Raw genomic sequence first — 21,950 nt, 5'->3', positions numbered from 1 at the left:
TGGTCACAGAACAAACTAATTCCCTTCTTTCTGACTCACTGTGGCATAGGAGGAGGTCCAAACTTTTCTAAATATGAGATCAAGTATTCGCCTCCACCTAACTCTTACTTCCAGACTTCTGTCTGTGATGGTTTAATGTGTAGGTTTAGACCAGTGGTTTTCAACTGGGAATGATTTTTATCTCCCATGGGACATTTGGAAATGTCTGGTAATATATACATCATTGAAGTACAGTTGATTTACAACGTTGTGTTAATTTCTGCTATACAGCAAATTGACTTAGTTATGCATATATACACATTCCTTTTTATATTCTTTTCCATTATGGTTTATCCCAGGACATTGACTGTAGTTCCCTGTGCTATACAGTAGGACCTTGTTGTCCATCCATTGTCTGGTAATATATTTGAATGTTACAACTGGGGCTGGTATGTAGTGGGTAGAGGCCAGGATGCTGCCCAACATCTTGCAATGTGCAGGAAAGTTTTCCACATGAAAGAAGTATCCAGCCCCCAATATCAACAGCGCTGAGGTTGATAAGCCCTGCATTAGACCACCATAGCCCTCTAACAATGAACTCTACCAAATAAGCCACACTTATTATTTCTTTGTGTTCCTGTACTTCTCTAGAGACAACAGAAGCAGCCACTGAGACCACTGGTCCATGAATCAGACTACTTAGGTGTGAATCCCAGCTCTTCCTCTCACTAGCTAGGTGACCTTAGGCAAGTTACTGTTGACTGTCCATGCCCCAACTGCCTCAATTAGGTAACAGTAGCTATGTCACAGGTTGTTACTTTATTTGTTCAGAACTGTTCTGGGCACCTGGGGATGGCAGTTAATAAAACGTAAAAATCACTGTCCTCATGGAACTTACTGTCTAGTGGGGATGTTAAGAGTAAAGAGTATAAACATGGCCTGGAACAGACAAGCCCTCGATAACTGTTACTTACTTTTGTTATGCACTACAGGACTTTGAGCATATGTTGTCATCATCAGACTACTGTTCAGTCACCTGTTTAAACCGTAACAGTTCATATTAACACGTACCCCCAAAACTGTTTAAAAACTCATGTTATCCCACTACTCAGTATTTATTGTAAAAGAATAAAGTTGTGATTGCGCTTGGCTTTCATGCTTCTGGTCAAGATACCCCTAATATGTCCAAAAACAAAAAATAGAGGAGAAAAGTAATTCTAATATAAAAGCTCCAGAGCAAGAGTAGCTATGTTTTTTTTTGTTTTGTTTTTTGCGGTACGCGGGCGTCTCACTGTTGTGGGCTCTCCCGCTGCGGAGCACAGGCTCCGGACGCGCAGGCTCAGCGGCCATGGCTCACGGGCCCAGCTGCTCCGTGGCATGTGGGATCTTCCCGGACCGGGGCATGAACTCGTGTCCCCTGCATCGGCAGGCGGACTCTCAACCACTGAGCCACCAGGGGAGCCCAAGAGTAGCTACGTTTTTAAGGCAGTATTCGAGAAGGTTTTTAAATAGTGACAGACAACACTTAAAAAACAAAAAAGGCTTCTGCTATTCCAGAGTTCAGGACTGAAGGAAATTGGTCATATTCAATAGCTGAATCTGAGGATCCTGCTCTATCAAAGGCCCAGATAAAGGATTGAATCAATGCCATTTTTAGAAAAGGTTATCAAGAAATTGACACGCTGCAACACAAATTGCTTGTTCTTTGGCACTATGCCCTCTTCACTATTTATTACTAGACATTTAATCATTTACTAAAACTAGAAAATCAAATGAAAGACCTCCTTAATTCCAGTCTTCATGGAACTATTCCATTCAATAATAATTTGGTTTTAAAAGATATTAAGATGAATAAATCAGTGTGTGTATAAAATGGTATATTTCCACCAAATTATATAAAAAACAAATTAAAAATGACATATCTACTGGAGATGGAACAGAAATTCATTACTCCCTTATTCTTTTTCAGATCTTATCTGTGAAGTGAACAATGCATCATGGAGGTAACTGTACCAGAAAACCTGGGCAAAGGTGTGCTGTTTAAGCAGTTCTGAGCTTTACAGCAAAAGGGAATAAGCTGATAAACTACATGGCTCCTATAACCTACTTATGGAAACAAAATTTAGTGGGTTAGAGTCAACTCTAAGCGGCAGGTTCTGTTATATGAAGAGTAACTGAGACTGTGGGGCAGCGCTCTGAAGATCAGGGATGATGGGTGTTCATTTCCAGGCTTGCCGAAGGAAGACATTTTTTGGTTCAGTCCACATTGCTAGTCTGCTTTCAGCAGGAGAGCAGAGGGAGGATTCCAACCAACGACGTCCCTAAGGAAACAACTCCCATACACTAAAAAGATGCATAAAATGCACATTTCAAATATAAACCCCAATAAAATTACAGGTTTAGAAAGAGAGGAAAAAAGATGTCTGCTAATATGGTGTTTAAATTTTTTAGTATAATGATGAAAGTCAGGAACACTGACTTCAGTAACACTGAAGGAACTGTTTCACTCTTAATGGAGTGTTATTTCAAACTACGCAAGGTCAAAGATGAAGTATTTATTAACACAACTGACTATGAACTGACACATGAAATCTGGTTATAAAACTCCTGTCATCCAACAATAAGGCCAAAACTTTACAACTTTTGTTGAGCGTAAATGTAAATTTTATATCAGATATTTATAAATAGGTAAAATACCCTCACAAGTTCTTTAAAACATCAGGATTCATCTGATTTTTTCAAAAATGAATATAGTACTGAGAGTACTAGATCGAAAAATTAAAATGAAAAATTAGAGCAATGCTGCATATAATGAATCAGTACAGCACATGGTATTATGTTCTTTGAACCAAGCATGGAAAGGCGCTATTCCTGATTCAAAGATAAGAACATTTGAGATTTCAAGGAGATATTATTCATGACTGAATAATATATGGCAACACTGACTGGCTCGTCCTGTTCAGTTAGGCATCTGCATAGTCCCAAACTGGCTGCGGTGGTCCCAAACATCACATGCAGACCATAGAGTCCAGAGGTGAAAGTAAAGTCTCTGCTTACATATTCCTTTTCAAGAAATTTCCCAAGAGCTCCCTGGCCATCCTTGTCCAGGCTCTCATTAGCCAGACATATGCGTCTACATCTAATTCAATCAATGGTAAGTGAACTCACACCATTCAAGATTCACAATTTTGTCTGTGGCTCACAGAGAGGAAAGTGAATAAAATGAGGTTATATTATAATAGCAAGGAAGAAGGAGAAGGGAAAGGCTATTAGCTAAGGAAACATTTCATTTTTATTAGAGAAAGCAACTCACATAGGTTTTCAAAGAAAATACTGGTACTAGCATATTCAAAACTAGATTTTCCTGTTCTGTCTGATAAAAGAGGAAAATGCTTTACCGGGTTATTCTTTTGTGAGGCTTTGGGAAGGTAAAGAGGGTGATTTAAGCTGAACTTTAGAAACTCTAGAGGTTTTATTTACACCCTCAGAAAAAAAGTTTTTTCCTTTGCATTGTTTTAATTAATTAATTTCAAACTTGAAATTAATTGACATATAACATTATATTAGTCTCAGGTATAGAAGATAATGAGTCAGTATTTGAATATATTGTGAAATGATCACAGTAAGTCTAGTTAATTGTTAACATCAGTCACCATACAGTTACAAAAATTTTTTTTCCTGTGATAATAACTTTTAAGATCTTAGCAACTTTCAAATATGCAAAATAGTATTATTAACTATAGTCACTATGCTGTACATTATACCCCCATGACTTATTTATTTTAACACTGGAAGTTTGTACCTTTTGACCTCCTTCACCCATTTCACCCTCCCTACCCTTTCCCCTGCCTCTGTAACCATGCATCTGTTTTCTGTTATCTATAAGCTCTCTCTCCCTTTTTAAAGATTCTACATATAAGTAAGATCATAGAGTGTTTGTCTTTCTCTGTCTGACTTGTTTCACTTAGCATCATGCCCTCAAGGTCCATCCCTGTTGTTGCAAATGGAAAGACTGCCTTCCTTTTTAATGGCTGAATAATATTCCATCATGTGCATATGTACATGTATGTGTATGTACACACTACATCTTCTTTATCCATTCATCCACTGATGGACACTTAGGTTGTTTCCATATCTTGGCTATTGTAAATAATGCTGCAGTGAATGTGGGAGGTGGGGGGCAGTGCAGATAGCTTTTTGAGTTAGTGTTTTTGTTTCCTTTGGATAAATACCCAGAAGTGGAATTGCTGGATCAACATGGGAGTTCTATTTTTAATTTTTTGAGGACACTCCATATTGTTTTCCACAGTGGCTGCAACAATTTACATTCCCGGTTCCCTTTTCTCCACATCATCACCAACTCTCGTTATCTCTTATATCTCTGATGGCAGCCAATGTAACAGGTGTGAGGTGATAGCTCACTGTGGCTTTGATTTGCATTTCCCTGATGATTAGTATTGTTGAGCACATTTTCATGTACCTGTTGGCCATCTGTATGTCTTCTTTGGAAAAACGTCTATTTAGACCCTCTGCCCAGTTTTTTTAACTGGATTTTTTTTTTTTTTTTGCTATTGAGTTGTATGAGTTCTTTATATATTTGAGATTATTATTCCTTATCAGATACATGATTTGCAAATATCTTCTCCTATTAGGTAGGTTGCCTTTTCATTTTGTTGATTGTTTCCTTTGTTGTGCAGAGGCTTTTTAGTTTGATGCACTCCCACTTGTTTATTTTTGCTTTTGTTGCCTTTGCATTTGGTGTTAGGAAAATTTTTTTTAATGTTTTGGCCATTAATAACTATATACTGGCTACTTCTTAGTACTGCAATTCTCCCCGGGAGTACTTGTTTTTGTGGGTTTTTTTTTTTTAAATACCTTTGCTTCACAAGTAACATCAATGACCACTTTACTACAAAATCCACTCTGTTTTTTAATTTAAGAAATAAATATTGAAATTGCTAGTCACATTGTCAATAACAGCCAATAATTCTTCTGAGTAATACATTAGACAAAGCAAGGTTTATTAAGTAGTGTTTTATATGTGTATCCATGGCAAGAAGGTTGAAAATTTATCCACTATGCACAAACAAAATATGTTATTTTAGAAAACTGTCCCACAGAAGAGATTTTGGTTGTCTCTTATTAAATTCAGCTGCAAACCCATTTGTATGATTTGCTCAGAATCATGTATTTCCCTTATGGGAGAGAAAGAAGGATTTAATTTAGTCTAAGAAAAATAGGATATCATAGTGGTTTGGCAATTCTTTTTGCAACCCTGGTAGAGAAGCCACCATCATGACTTGGACTTTTACAAGGGCCCAACCCACACAAGCTGCCACATACCCACAATGAGGACTGGAGCAAGGCAGAGAGATGTGGGGATTATGGAAGCGACTGTATTTCTCAAGTTTAGGTAGAAAACCAGATAGCAAACAGCTCAGATGTTCACTGACAACTCTTCAAGATCCTTCCACTCAAACCAAAAAGAATATTGTACATTCTCAATTTGGCCTTGGTTTCATTACACTATCAGACAATTATACTTTTCAACTTACTTTAAAATTGAAGAGCTTTGCAAACTATTACATATAGAATGGATAAACAACAAGGTCATACTGTATAACACAGGGAACTATAATCAATATCCTGTGATAAAACATAATGGAGAAGAATATATATATATATATATGTGTGTGTATAACTGAATCACTGTGCTGTACAGCAGAAATTAACAACACTGTAAATCAATTATACGTCAGTTAAGAAAAAGAAAAAAGTTGAACAACTTTTATCAATAGAAATCGTAACGCTGCATGTTACCCTCTGAGACTCAGTCTCAAATTAGGTTTAAAAAACATGTTTGTAGCAGTGATTTAGTTATTAAATATTATTTTTATTTTCTAGTTATGAATTCCACAATTGGTTCTATGGTGGTCCAGGGTAAATTTTAAAATATTGTTAAATGTAAAGTTGATTAATGTCCTATGCAGATAACTATTTAAATTCATTTTCCTTTAAATAAAAAGGAGGAAAATGTTATGTTGAAATCTGACTACCCCAATGACTGACTCTGCAATTTATTTATTTATTTATTTGCGGTAGCGGGCCTCTCACTGCTGTGGCCTCTCCCGTTGCGGAGCGCAGGCTCAGCGGCCATGGCTCACGGGCCCAGCTGCTCCGCGGCATGTGGGATCTTCCCGGACCGGGGCACGAACCTGTGTCCCCTGCATCGCCAGGCGGACTCTCAACCACTGCGCCACCAGGGAAGCCCTGCAATTTATTTTTAAACTGGAGTATGGAAAATTATGCCTACAATTAAAAGCAGTGTCTTAAGAACAAAAGAAAACACTAAAAGTGCCATGCCTTTTCTTGAGAGAAACTGAATTCTTGAGCCTTAGTTTTGTGGAGAAATAACCATTGAGTCAGCAATCTAAAAGACTGTAATTTTTTTTCTTTGCAAAACATGTAAAGTATATATTTCCTTTCCCCACATTTAGTTCTAAATGCCATTTGCCTTTAACTTAGAGCTAACTGCTTCCAGACATCCTGCTCAAACCTCAGTGATTCATTTACCCACATCTACACATTCTCCCTACACTCTTAACCCTTTATAATCTATCCTCTCTCTTCTCATCATTCAGGAAATGGATTGGCTCAGATTTCTTGGGGGAAATGAAGGACTGAACAGGTGTGAGGGCCTCGATGATCCTCGCTCCCAACAATAAACATTAAAATCATCACCTAAATAGTAATCACCACGTGAAGTCACTCTCAGTGCTGCTCACACACTCCTGTCGCACCCTACACTGGAAACCTGACCATCTATCCTCACACAGACCCTCTGAGGTCTGCATTACTATCTTCACTTTACGTGTGAATAAACTGAGGCTCACAGCATTTACGAAGGTGTCAGAAGTCACATGGAGACGTGGTCCCCAAGGTTTCAGCTGTGCCCTGTTTAGTCCCCCTTCCCCCCCTTTCAACAGCTGCCCCTTCCTTGACTCATCTCAGCCAGTGGGACTTCTACATTCTGCCCTACATCTTCTCCCAATGTAACAAACACAGCACAACACAACACAATCCTTTCCTTGGAGGTCCTTCCCTCTTGCATAGACCATGGACGTGTATCCTCCCTCTTCTCCTTTCTGTCTCATTGCTTAGCATCACCCCAAGACTATTTCTATCTGAAGCACAGTAATGAAACCTGTTCTGATTCCAACTTAATTTTAAACCCAGTATTTCTTTTCCATCTTCTTATTTTCTAAGGCTTTGCAATCATTTCCCATGCTTAGCTGCTCAGACAACATTATCACAACATAATTGTAAATGTAACCTCACATTTGATTATCGGTCCCAAAGAATTTAAGTACAAATAACAACAACAGTAAAGAATGGGCTTTACAGAATCACCCAACAGGAACAGAAAACTTGCTTTTTCCGCTGGGAAAATAGGAGTATGATGCAACGCTGCAAGAGTACAAACCTGAAAGCATTATTATAGACTAGGAACAAAATAAAGAAAAAAATAAAAAATTCAAAAAATGAGACATAAATTCATCTGTTTTAGTTTTTTGTATTTACAGATAATTTCTAAATCATCTTCTGAAAAAACCTTCCTGAATAAAACCAATATGCTCATTTAGAATCTATAAAATAAATTTTACAATAGATTTTAAATAATTTTGGAAGTAGTGTAAGAATAATTCAATTAACACCATGCTAGTTACGAACAAAATGTACCCAGCACGTTAATAACTGTTATCCATCCTGAGTGTTATGGGACAGCTACACTTTAGATCACTTAATAAATTACATTATACACAAAAATGCTTAAAATAATTTAGATAATTCTCTTACTTGGAAGCCATATAAGTGATTCTTAAGAAGCTTTTAAATGGGAAGGTTAAATGACACTTTATGGTTAAAACAGAAAAATGGCTCTTAGAATGTACAAGCTAATCCACCAGAGTAATTTTCTGTCAAGCACTCAAGAATCAAGTGACATTTCTGGATGCTACCCAGAAATTACCCTATGCAAGCAGACAGCTAATGGCATCTCCATCACTGCCTTAGTCTAGGCTCTTATGTCTCCAAGGCTCTTAACGTCCAAATCCAACTCATTTTAATCAGGATGTCTCCCCTTTAGACCATCCTCACTGAGCCTCAACTTCTTTCTGTAAAACAGGAACCAAAACCAAAACCACAACAAACTTTACTCCATGGGACTTTGTAAAGGATCAAGTACCTGGTAGCACCACCATCCATTACCTAATAAAGCCCTCACTAAACAGTAGCTAAACTTGAATGTGCAGGCAGAGTTAGCTTTCCTGAAAAGAAGTAAGATTATGTCACACCCTTGCTTTAAAAAGTTGCTGGCTCTCTGACCTATCTTTAATGTGAAGTACAACTAATCTAAGGTTAAAGCTTACTATTGAATGATCTATGGAAGAAGACCTTGTAAAACCACACAACAGAGTACAAATGATCACAGGGTGTATTTTAGAGGTTTCAAAGAATACTTATTTGAAAAATTACAGTCACTTGTATTAAAAAAAAACTATTAATTACAAAAATCTAATGGAGTTTTAAAATAAAACTAAGCAGAACTCCAACTTGGAAACATGTCAGTAGTCAGAAATATTCTTGGCATTTAAAAGCAATAATGTGGCATTAAAATATATATATAACCTAGAATTACATTAATTCAGACAACTCTGCTAGTCCCTAATGAACGCTAATTAGTAATGTTTTATTGTAACATGCATTAAATGTAAGTTTACTATACCACTGGGAAGGAAGCAAACAACAAATTAGAAAAAGAGGAATTTCAACACCATCTCTTTTGCTTTTGTGGGTGGTTATACACTACTTTAAAAAGTTAACCTAATTCTAACCTACACTTAAATAACCACACAGTTGCAAAAAAGATCCAATTATTTTATTGTAGATGAAACATTCTTCCCAACAGAATCAAGCTGACACACTGAACAGCTCAATTCAAATAGAAAAAAAAAATCAGTCATCACTGAATTTTACTATCCTTCATTGCATAGTTTTTAATCATTTTAATATTGCATGAGCTTTATCTAAACAACCACTTCAAGAACAAAAAGGGAGTTACTAATAAGTCAAATGATACCTTTATGCAACAAAAAGATTTTGTTAAAAAACAGTACTTTCTTTCAAAATGGCTGTGTTTTTGTGTAACTTATATACTTTCATTCATTCAATATGAGACAGGCACTGATGATACACAGCCTTAACAATGTTATACATAAACAAACAGGAGGAGTAATATAACCAAAAACAAAACACAAAGGGGAGGCAGATTAGGGACTGATCTTGCTTAGAAAGGGTAAGAGCGCGGAAGGTGGCATAGAAGTGGCTGCCATTTGAATTGAGCCTCCATGAATCAGCAAGAATATTCGGATGTGGCCAGAGTTTAGCACAGATTGAAGGGATGCGGGCACAGAAATGGGGCTGAAAATCTAGGCTCTGAGTGAAAATATATTTACATATAAAAATTTTATTATATAAGTTTTGAAGCAATGTATTTGCTCCATTCTTAGGTTCTCTGTCACTTCAATTTCAAAGGAATATATATATTTTTAACTCTGAAAAGGTCCAAATAATAATGCACTTATGTGACACACACAGCACTTTAACTAAGGCTCAGTTTAGTCAGCAAATCATTATCCCCAAGTACTGAGAGATTTCTCACTTACAGATGAGGTAGGAGTTGGACAGAAATCTGACTCAGAATACCAGGGCAGGGCCCACTTCCCACGGCAGAGACCGAGACACAGTGAGCAAAGCCAGCAATGAACTCCAACGGCCACTGTAGGCCACTGCGATGGCCGCATTCTACTCTGGAGACACTTCCTTCGAACAGAATGCAAGGCCACGGCATGCTATTAGTTGCTTAGATAACTAGTAGGTGTTCATCATCCCAGAAAAGATGAAATCTCTCTAATACAGGATCAAGATATTCTCCTCACTCATTTCACTTGCTTCATCAATCCACTTATTCATGCTCAAATATTCATTAAGCATCTATTAAGCACAAGGTTTTGTACTGTCCCTACTAGGAAACAAAAATATAGTTCAAGACTATAACGGGCTTAAAGAATTACTATTCCATCTGAGTTTACTAATTAAGCTAAATTTCAAACTTGAAGAATACAGCAATTATATTTTACCATCAGGCTTCAGTTTTGGTGGAAAGAGTTCCTCAAAGCACACCTTATTCACTAGAAAACAGACAAGCACTTTATTCCCAGGGCTTTAGACTTGAGTCAGACTGTTAAGTCAATTTCAGGTTATCCCTCCTCCCCCCTCAACAAGCTCTGCTCATCCTCCCTTCTTTTTTGTTTTGCCAGACTTAATTTACTGTTCATACAAAAAAAGTTTAAGTAGCTTGTCTTCACTTGAACTTTAATAGCGTTTAGGCCAATGACCTCTGATGTCATAATGCTTCAAAAACATCTTTGTTTAGAATGTATACTGAATATATACCAATTCATCATTACTACAGTAACTTACTGATTAAGTTTAAAATATAGGCTATTTTAAAATGTTAAAATATTTTAGGTAGATTTGAGATAAATTTTACAGGGAATAAAAATATTAATGAATTCTCTATATACTTTCTAGCTCTCAGCAGAATTTTCAGCTGAAAATTCTGCAGCTTATGGGAAAAATTGTGGATCTTGAATTAAGACTGTCAAATCAAATAAAATAAAGTTGAAACCCTACTTCTATATTCTGTGCTTCTAAATATAGAAGAAATACAATGTATTAGGAGTCATAATAAGGCAATTATTGATATCTTCGCACATTTGCATATAAACGACTGATTTAGATCACTTCCTTTCAGTACCTATCTTATTCACTTAAAAAATATGTACAAATAGTCTTATTCTTTAATTGCTTCAGAAAATTCATGTGAAAATATTTACATTTATTAAGAATTTTCATATTGTCTTTTCTTCTACTAGACTTACACGTAAAAAGTGCCTGTTCTTTAAGAGAAAACTTTGTTGGAAAATTCCTCTAAAAGACCTTGAAATCACAAGGCTGCTACTGAACCTGCAAGAAAAGAATTATGCCAGAAATGACAAAGCATAAGGCTTTAAAGGCTTCAGTTTATACTATATAGTATGAAATTAAAATATCATTCATCCACTCAAAATGAAGGGGAAAAAAACCCCCAAAATAGCCACACACACACACGCACACACACACACACAAAACTTACCCAACATAGCCTACTTCTTAAACTAATGATTTCAAAACAACTAAATCAATTCATATAGTGCAATTCAAAGAGACATGAATTAAAATTGCTAATAAGAAATCTTTAAAGGCATGTTGCCGGCCTTTACAATCAAAGGCAGTAGTAATTTAATTACTTTAAATGCCAAAATATCGTCTATAATAATCTCCTGCCGTTATATTGCTCTTAAATTTTAGGTAAATGAGGATTCCTATTTTGAGGATCTTACTTTGTGAATTCCTATTTTGAATCACATTACCAGATAATTAAAGAATTAAATAACTAGCAGCTTCAGCTGTTAATTAATTTAGACTAGTAATATACTTTTTAATAAAAGTATTATATAATGAGTACTGTTTGCATCTCCTCCAAAGGAACTTCTGAGAATTATTCATTTGGCTCTAGTGAAGGGGGAAAAAGTAAAAATCAAGCTTCTCCTCTGAAGAAGTTAAAACAATAAACAAAAATCTTTAGGCTTTCAAGCAATTTGCAACTACTGTGCATTTATGCAACTTCAAGTTAAGGAGAGACCAAAGGGAAGATTACATCTTAAAATCCTCAAGTCATTTGAAAAGCCTAACAATGCATTTACATTTCTACAAGAATACAATACTTCAGTTATAGAAATATTTATAATATGTAAATCCTTTGCACTGGGTACTGTGCCTGGCACTAGGGCTACAAAGATTACTTATCAGAGGATCATTAACTGAGAAAAAAGGACTACCACTCATCTAGCCATCAGCTATTTATTATTATACATGAAAGTAACAAGGATTACTCACCAGCCTCCATCAAAATCACATTCGTAAACAGACATTCAACTACAGGCAAAAGGGGATACTGGAATAAAAAATCACACTCCACTGCTTTGTCTTTGAGCTGCTCCCAAATGAGCGCTGTGAGGACTGAGCACTCAGGAAATGCACTGTGGCTGTCGGCCAGCCTGCCACTCTGCCAGTCTGACACCAGACTGACGTCACGCACCAGTATGTCATTGCAGCTGCAAACTGAGGCAGCTTCTCCAGAGGAGTTTGTTGTGATTATGCATGCCTTCCAGCCATGAGAGTAAAATATGATTTCAATTCCCTTAAAGCTGGCACATAGCACAGGGTAAAGTACCAGCATATGTGGTTGCAAACAGCTCGTGAAGAATGTTCTGGGAGGAATTTTAAATAACCTTAGCTCTTCACAGATATTTTCTGTTAAAACTGTAAGCAAACCTATTTAAATGGTTCCTTTAAAAACATTTTTTTTGTTGCTATTGTTTCCAAAGTTGATTCATACTTATTTCAAAAAATTCTGCCAATAAAAGGTATAAAGAAAGCTAAAATTGCCTGCAGTCCCACCACCTAAAAATGATAATAATGATAATAATTAATCACTTATTATGTCAAGCACTTTACAAACTCATCTGAGCCTCAGAACCCAAAGGTGTAGGTTCTGTAATGATCTCCCTTTTCCTGAAGAGACTGAGGCACAGAGTAGTTAGGGAACTTGCCTCTGGTCACAATGCTAGTAAGTGACTTTGCAAGGCTTCAAAACCCATATATCTGATCACTAAGTTATACCAACTAGCAGTAAAGATAACAGCTGTTAACATTTTGGTGAACATTCTTTTAGACCAGAGTTTGTGTGTATATAAACACATATTTATTCAATATAAGGAAATCAAACTATATATGTTGTTTTACAACCCACTTTTTAAATTCAACAATATGCCATGGGCAGCTTTCCATGTCAGTAACTACATCCCTAACTTTTCTTTTTTGATGGCCGCACATCACAATTCCCCAAACCTGATTCCTACTGGACACTTAAATTTTTTCTTATAAATAGTGCTTAATGTATATCACGGTCTAGACACCTTTGTACTTTTCTGTATTTAGCTGTGTAGGATAATTCTTATAAGTGGGATGGACAGGTCAAAGCATGTGCATGTTTTCAATATCCGCATGCTCGGCCCTCCAAAAAGAGGTAACAATTTATATTTATACCTCAGTGCATTAGATTTCTCCTTTCCCACATACTGGGTATTGACAATTACTTTCCTCTGCAAATCTAACAGAAAATACGGTTATAATTGTGTGTGTGTGTTTGTGTGTGTTTTATTTATTTATTATTATTATCTTAAAAATTTATTTATTTCAGTTATTTATTTTTGGCTGCGTTGGGTCTTTGTTGCTGCACGTGGGCTTTCTCTAGTTGCGCTGAGCGGAAGCTACTCTTCGTTGCGGTGCGCGGGCTTCTCATTGCGGTGGCTCCTGTTGTTGCAGAGCATGGGCTCTAGGTGCCCGGGCTTCAGGAGTTGTGGCTCGCAGGCTCTAGAGCACAGGCTCAGTAGTTGTGGCGCACGGGCTTAGCTGCTCTGCGACATGTGGGATCTTCCCAGACGGGGGCTCGAGCCCATGTCCCCTGCATTGGCAGGCGGATTCTTAACCACTGTGCCACCAGGGAAGTCCTGTGTGTGTGTTTTAATTGCAAGTGAGGTTAAACCTTTCTTCATATGCTTATTCACACAGGAGGCAGTCTACCTAATGGCCACAAGCACGTAGGCTCTGGAGTCAGAAGACTCCAAGTTCAAGCCCAGCTCTTCTTCTCAATAGTTTTGTGACCACAGGCAAGTTACTTAGCCTCTCCATGCTTCAATTTCCTTACATGGAAAATAAAAATAACAATTTAATCCTCATGGGATTTTTGTGAGAATTAAATGAGAAAAACCATGTAAGAAATTGGAAAAGTGCCTACCACATAACAAGTGTTTGATTAAATGTTAACTCTCATTTAATGACCGACTATATTTCTTCTGCATTTCATGCCCTTCAACCAAAATGGTGACTCTTAACAAGAGTACGGACAAACCATTTTATAAAACGTACTGGAAATATCCTGTTAGAATGCTAATGACATAAAAATGTGCAGATACATCAAAGTAAGTTGTCTTACAACTAAATTTAGCATGTAACATAACTGGAGCTGAAACACTCCTTTCATAGGAAACTGCTATAACAAAAATTTAAAATAGCATTTCAAGTTGAGAAAACAAAATTGTTTCATCATGTAGCTTGAAATATAGACAAGCAAGCCGACACAGTTTGCTATAACCAGAAGGGTTTGCATATGTTTTAGAAAAGTAGTCAGTCATTCATGGATCTGTCCTATTTTTTTTTTTCGAAGTGAAGGTTTTCCTAGCCTCAATTAGTCTCTGTTTAAACTTCTCACACTAAAAAGGAAAACAAAACCCATTCTTGAAAACGTCAAAGAGAAGTCAACAAAATAACTTTTGCTATAGTTCTAAAAGCAGAGGACAGCCCCTTTTAAATGACACAAATCATAACAATGTTTAAGCAGAATATCTGAAGGTTAAAATGTAGTAAGCCTGTTATATCTACCCCAAACCAATGTGACCTTGTGTTATGTAAGTCTTCAACTGTTCACGCCATCAGGACAGTTTTAACAAAACACTTTTAAAATGAACTAAGAAGGAAGTTGTATGTTATTCTAGCAGATCTGGTTTAGGTGCAGTCACTGTTGTATATGCTATAAAATTATCCCATCTGAAGGCAAACATTTCTGTAATAAAATGGCAGCATAATATGTTTGCAGAATCACAGTGGCATGGTGGTTCTGTATATGGCTGCCAGGAGAAAAACAATAATGGAGCAGCAGAGATCTGTAAAGAGACTCTGAAAGATTACCAGGGTTACCGAGAACTAACAAGTCGACCAGTGTTTGGTTTATGAAATTACTAGCACCCTGCACTATTTCTCAAGGACCTGGGAGGCTCAGGTCCTTCCACCCACCACCCACGGTTTACAGGATCTCCACAGGTAGAACAGTGTGGTTGAGCAAGGAACATAAAAGAGGGAATAAGATAAGGCCCCTCCTCTCAAGGTCAGAACAGTCTGGAATTGACAGTTTAATAAGGAAGAGAGAGCTATAAACAGATCATTATAACATAACCTGATTTGCAGAGCACAGAAGAGGAAGTGGCTAAATGCCTGGGGGAAGCTGGAAAAGACTTAACAACGTACAGTAAATGACAGCTGACCTACTTCTAGAGGAGATTTCAGTTAGAGGTAGCAGTAGTTGTGAAAGCACAAATTTAAGATGTAATCTAAATTTTACACCTACGAAAGGTGCCCAATTAACAGAGAAACTATTCATTTAAGGAAAAAAAAAAAAAAGCATACCAATAGGACACTTCTTACAGGTGCCTCGTGAGATTCTGCCCTGCTTCCCCCAAAGTCAGGGATGGCTAGTTTAGCTTTTTTGATTCTGCCCAAACAACATTTTTAGGAAAGGAAGCTGAGGTAGATCGTGGATGTCTGCCGCATTACTCTGTCAGAGCTAATGAACTTCTTTAAATCAGTAGAGAATCCTAAATCTCAATTAATCCTGATTCTCTTTCCATGAATCTCTACACTACAGGGCAGGAACCATGCTTTGTTAAAAAGCCACAGAAAAAAAGTCCAGTGAGGGCCTCCAAAACATGTGCCACCAAACAATGTGCTTCAGGACATTCTTTAGGGCTCTTGGTGATAATGACTGAGGATTCAGTTGTGGTAACTGTCATTTTCCCATTCTTGGTTACTTCGCTTCTCAGTGGCATTTAAAACTCTTGCCCACTCAGTTCTTAAAAATGCCACCACTGACCCTGAATTATGTGACCTGGTTCCCCTGCCTTCACTTTGCAAAACAGGCATGAATCCAAACGACTCAATCCAGCACCCAACTGTCTCTATAATTTGGTGCCCATTTACTCATCACTAATACCCAAAGCGGAAGCTCTTTTAATGGGTGAGAAACAGATCCACCGATGTCTTTTCCATACTGTGTCTCACAGTGCTGGATGACACAAAGTGCTCAAATGTCCCATCACTTGATTACTGATTTTTATCTTCGAGGTCACTTAATTAATGCAGATCTTTCAGGTCAGAAAAATATTAGTGCAACGAGAAGGCCACAACCACATATTTCGGAGGTGTGTTTCTTCTAACACTACCAGGCAATTAACTTTGGCACATCTACCTGGAGATAGCTTCAGGGCCCACAGGCTCAGGTCCACAAAACTGTCCCCCCAGCCCCATCCCACCCCCACCCAACTTTAGATACCAATCACAAATCCAGCTTGTTACCAGTGCTTCTGGCTCGCTGGCTATAAATGGAGGTGCCCACAACCCCCTTCTCAGGTGTGACTGATTAGTTTGAGTGGCTCACAGAACTCACAGAGTTACTTACATTTACCAGTTTATTATAAAGAATATTATAAAGGATACAGATAAATAGCCAGATGGAGAGGTACACAGGTACATACTTTACAAAGGTAAAGTAAGAATACGGCTAGACTCCTTTTCCTTTCTCCCAAATTTCCAAATTAATTCGTCTTGGCATATCAACCACCATATCTTCATGACTTAAAAAAGAAACATCAAGGTATCAATTTACAAAAGGAAATTAAAAATACAGTCGTCCCTCAGTATCTGTGGGGTTTTGGTTCCAAGACCCTCATCCCTCAGATACCAAAAGTCATGGACGCTCAAGTCCCTCATCTAAAATGACACAGTATTTGCATATAACCTACACGCACAGCCCCTAGCATACTTTACACCATCTCCAGATTACTTATAATACCTGATACATTGTAAATGGTATGTAAATAGGCAAATTCAAGCTTTGCTCTTTGGAACCTTTTGGAATTTTCGCCCTAAATATTTTTGATCCAGTTAGTAGAATCAGTGGATGCAGAACCCTTGGATACAAAGGACTGGCTATAATTCACAACTACGATGTCTCACATCCTCATTATCTTCTGTTAAAAGGTGGCAATCAGGTAAAGAGTAAATCTGTCAACTCACAGAAATCAAACACTCACACCCAACGATAGCCTGAGAGACAATCCAAATGTCCCATGAACTTAGTGCACGGACAGGTAACCGCTACATCAACTGAAGTTCAGCACAGAAACCAACTCAACACCACTAAGGAAGACAATCACGGTGAGCGCTGGAGTCATCCTCACTTGACTCTGATGTAACAGTTCAGATATTCTCCATTCACTACACAAAAATGTTCAAGGGTTGTTCCACACTACCAGCTGGGTTTTCTACTAGTGCTAAAATTTCATAACACAGCAAACCCTTGGAAAAAGTAATTGGAAGAGCTGAATGATTTAAGAATCAGATTAATCCACAAACACCTGCTTAGGAAGGAACCAATTATAATGAAAAAGTCCTTCATACCACTAGAGTCTTCTTCCCCAGGGAGTGGTAGCTACTAAATATACTTGCTTACTAACAGGACAAGGAACCTTCTAATTTGAAAATATCCAGTTCTCAGGTCATTGATGACCAAGCTGGCCCTTAAAGGCCAGTTTAATAAGATACTGACTCGGCCATCATATAATCCCTTTAATTTATTTCTTCCAATCCTTTTTTTTTTTTTTTTTTTTTTTTTTGGTGGTACGCGGGCCTCTCACTGTTGTGGCCTCTCCCGTTGCGAAGCACAGGCTCCGGACGCGCAGACTTAACGGCCATGGCTCACGGGCTCAGCCGCTCCGCGGCATGTGGGATCTTCCCGGACCAGGGCACGAACCCGTGTCCCCTGCATCAGCAGGCGGACTCTCAACCACTGAGCCACCAGGGAAGCCTTCTTCCAATCCTTTTAAAATTCTTTCCACTTTTTGTGTGAGATTGCTAGCCATGACTTCCTCCTTGCGAACTCTGTCATAATTTGTGTATCTCACCAATTTACACCTTTGGTCCAGCTCAAATGTCACCTCCTTGGAGAGATTTCCCCCAATTTCCCTCACTCAGGTAGCTGCAGTAATACATATCACAAACAGTTAGCATGACCAACAAAATGTGCAGTCATACACACCTATATCTCAAAGGATCTGTCAGTAAAGATGTTTGTCAACTAGTCTGAAAAATAAATAGAACATATATACTCACAGAAAGTGGACTAACTCTAATAAGCTTACACATCTATAAAACCAAATACAAACCAAAGTAAGAGATAAAATCTAAAAGGCAGCAATGATGTGGGCATTAAAACCGATCATCTTTCTTCCCTTTCACGACTAGCAAATGACATCTCAACTTCGGAGCTACAGGTGAAATGTCTGGTTATGTTTATACCTCCTTTGAATATCTAAACTCCCAAACTATCTCTGGGTGCTTTTCACTTGATAGGGAAAGAAATGGATTCTGAGTAGTCAATTTTTTGATAGGCTCTGGCATCTTTACCTATATTTTAACTGCAACCATTTCAATTCTAGAAAAATTCCAGGTAAAAGTGTATGTGCACAACAAGTAACGTCTGAAAACTTTGCTAATTTTGTACTTTAACGTCCAATGGTAACTAATAAAAAATTAGATTTGGAAATAATAAAAGATAATCTTAAATTCTAACATAATAAAGAAATTCAGACTCCAGAACACATTGATGAATATGAAATAACATATCAACAACCAAGGAAAACAGATACAAATTTACACCTAATTTCCTTGACTAGGTCCTAACTTCAACTCTGGATGAATATACATTTTTGAACAATAGTTTGTGACTTACACCCTACCTGTATATAGACTGATTTTCATTCTGAAAGAAATTATAAAATCTAACTGGTTTTCTACAGAGCCTGATTTACCAACAAAACATCTATTATTCAAGTACTAAATAGATTCTATACTTATACCGTCTGCCTGGAAGATACATGGCCTATTTTTGATGCGGGAATAGAATCAAACATATGACAGTGTCACTGGTTTCATTATCATCAAAAAACAGGCCTCAGAGAAACTTATTATAATGGTGCTTTGTGTGTCGGCTTCATTTAGTCAATAGAAGTACTTCTTACTCTTTTGAAAGGAGGCAAGAGAACATGCATGTTTTTTAAAGGTTTTACTACCGCAGAACAGGATGTAGTATGTTATGGAGACCCATAGACATAGCCTCGGGACCAAAGAGACATTTATATCTACAAATGACTGCACGAAAGGTCCTCATAAGTCATCCCTTTCTCTTCATGACATTATATAACAGACACAATCGGGTGGTTTTGTGGCAACAACTTCAAGACCGTCTGCCTGCCAAGGCCAAGTTCGAGGTATGAGTATTCTCCCTTACAAAACAAAACAGGTTTTAATGTACTACACTTCTACACTCACATTTCTGGCACTGGAGGAGTAATTTCTTTGTTTTTACACCTCATTTGCACAAATTCCTTGGCCTACAAGTTTTTTCTGCTTTTAAGTGAAAATACCTTACATTAGAAGTTTATTAGAAATGTTACACATACTGCTGTCCAGTGTTGAAAAGAAAAATTAAACAAACCTGGGTTGAGATTTAATTTCCTTGGCTACTATTAACAGATTTTTAAAATTCATTCAACGGACATTTATTGAAGATATTGCTTCTTCTGCAGAAGAAGCATTTGCTTTGGCTCCTGTGGGAGAACTAAAAAAAGAAAGAAAAAGAAATGAAATGTCCAAACTAGTTGTGGGTAAATAACTACATAAATAAAAAAACAAGTAAGAGTATGAGATGCTATAGCATAAATGGATTCTGGAACCAGACTGCCTAGGTCAGAAGCTTAGGTGAGGCCTTAGGAAAACTACTGTACCTCTTCTGTGCCTCAGCTCTTCACCTCTAAAACGGATATAACAGCAGCACCATCCTCATAGGATTGTTATAAGGATTAGATGAATACAAACATTAAAGCCCCTATAACAGTATTTGACACATAATTAGAGCTCATTAAGCAATTAACAATTACTATTCTGAAAGACATGTGGATCAAAAATGCGGAGACAAACGTAAATGGCCTTTGAGCATAAACCCACAGAGGATGGGTGGAATCTGAGATAATAAGGCCAAACACCAGTGAGAAGCAGCAAAACTCCTGCAGAGTTAAGGGTTACTACTTCCAAACCCTACTGCCACTCCCCAGAGTTGCACCCATGCCTTCTACAGACTTTGAGTATATAAACCATCTAATTCCTCTTTATGCCTAAAAATTTGAGTTCGATTTCCATAACAAAAGAGTCCTGAGTTAAGACAATGTATTTAGGAAAAAGTAAAGTGGTTTACAAGGTATACAAAACAGAACAGGAAAGAAATAAAACAAAAAAACCCCGCTTTCCTCAAATTATACAATATTTGCCATGTCTAAACAAAGCCGCTAAATAAACAGTGCAGAGAGAACAAAGGACAAATTCAAGAATGGTACTTTCACATGTATTTCATATCTTTGACAGTCAATGTCTCGGTATCAATTTAGCTTCTGAAATGTGAAATTCAAATACTTTTTTATTACCAGCAAAAAAGGGCAGCAGTATTTAGAGTTCTAAAGCACTGAGAAATTTAGACATTTATCCTAGGTCAGTGATTCCTAAACTCAAATACTGGTTGCCTCAGAATCATGGGAGAACTGGCTTAAAATACACAGTACCAACAAACCAAACCTCAGGAGATTCTGATTCAGCAAGTTTAGTCTGGGCATTACATTCTAGGCCACAAAACTACTTTCAGGCACAAACAGGCTGAGGAGCTGATATGTATGTGTGAACAAAACTAGTCCTACTTGTTTCTTCCCTTAGGTAAAACCCATCTTTATTTATAATTTATATGATGGAGGATAATAGTTACCTCAATGGTAAATGAAAGGCGTTTAAAGAAAATGTCTCAGCCTATAAAATGTCCTGAATTTTTACCTATAAAAAAAAATTTTTTTTAACCTATAAAGTTTCCTGAATTTTACATGTGGGAATTATGAAGTATATTGTTTTTTCCACATCTTAACAAAACATTTTCTATCTATCTTCTGGTATGAGTTAGGATGCTTTCAGTAACAGAATGATCAATTAAAAAGTGTCTCAGACAATGAAGAATTTAGCATCTCAAATGGCAAGAAGAGGCAGGGCAGTCTCTGGGTTGACTAACTCAGAAGCTCAGTAATGTCAGGGCGCTTGGGCGGGGCTCCTCTGTGAATCCCTTACTTTTCTCTCACAGTTCCACTGTTGCCCCTGCAGCTCCAAGTATCATGTTCTTATGGTAAAGAAGGGAACGAATTCCTGTCTTACGTTTCTTTTTTTGAAGAAAATGAAGAAAGCCTTCACAGTGCTTCAGCTTAAACCAATTACCTATGGCATAAGGCATAGGACTAACTCCCTAAGAATAATTATGATCTATACCCTGGGGCTTAGGAGGCTCACCTTCCCAGAACACACAGAGGAAACAACCACTAGAACAAAGTCTGGACTCTTTCCAACAGCAAGAAAGTTGGAGGGATGTGTCAACAGCAGTTTGCTAGGCACCAAAAGGGGTCCATCACATTCTGTGACAAAGTAATAAACCATGTTTAAACCAATCAAAATGTAATTCAGCATGGAGAAACCAGTTCAGTGCATTAAGTGACTGGAAAACATTAGCAACGACCAACAAAAGGAAGATTAAGCTGCCAACAGAAAACTAAAGAAAACATGTACCCAACTGGAAACTGGAAGGATAGAACCCACTTCCTTATGCAGTAAAATTACTGTCAATCAAATCAAACACTTGATTTGAAAATTACTAGTCAGAAACTTTTTCCTACTCTAAGCAATCTGTGTGTCCATTACTCTCTGGTTGCTAGATCAGCTAAATAGTTCAAAAGTGTTATTTACATATTAGATATAGAAGACAAAATAAGAAA

The 21,950-nt window shown here is 37.4% G+C and overlaps 1 protein-coding gene across 31 annotated transcripts in view; it reads right to left on the bottom strand.

Annotated features, from left to right (window-relative positions):
- PLEKHA5 (pleckstrin homology domain containing A5) overlaps positions 1–21,950 on the bottom strand; it is a 243,153-nt gene that overhangs the window by 97,602 nt on the left and 123,601 nt on the right. For 2 of the 31 annotated variants that reach the window (XM_049695099.1, XM_049695104.1), the window contains exon 1: positions 12,040–12,187. The exons of 27 other annotated variants lie outside the window; for them this stretch is intronic. In XM_049695099.1, the coding sequence (XP_049551056.1) occupies positions 12,040–12,074 (35 nt within the window). In that variant the 5' untranslated portion in view covers positions 12,075–12,187. Of the gene's footprint in view, positions 1–12,039; positions 12,188–21,950 lie in introns of those variants that run through there. 2 more of the 31 variants (XM_049695090.1, XM_049695096.1) reach the window with 2 other exon arrangements.

This window comes from Orcinus orca, chromosome 11, assembly GCF_937001465.1.
Source record: "Orcinus orca chromosome 11, mOrcOrc1.1, whole genome shotgun sequence".
NCBI lineage: Eukaryota > Metazoa > Chordata > Mammalia > Artiodactyla > Delphinidae > Orcinus > Orcinus orca.
Note: the sequence above shows the minus strand (reverse complement) of the source record. Positions and strands in the feature narration are given on the sequence as shown.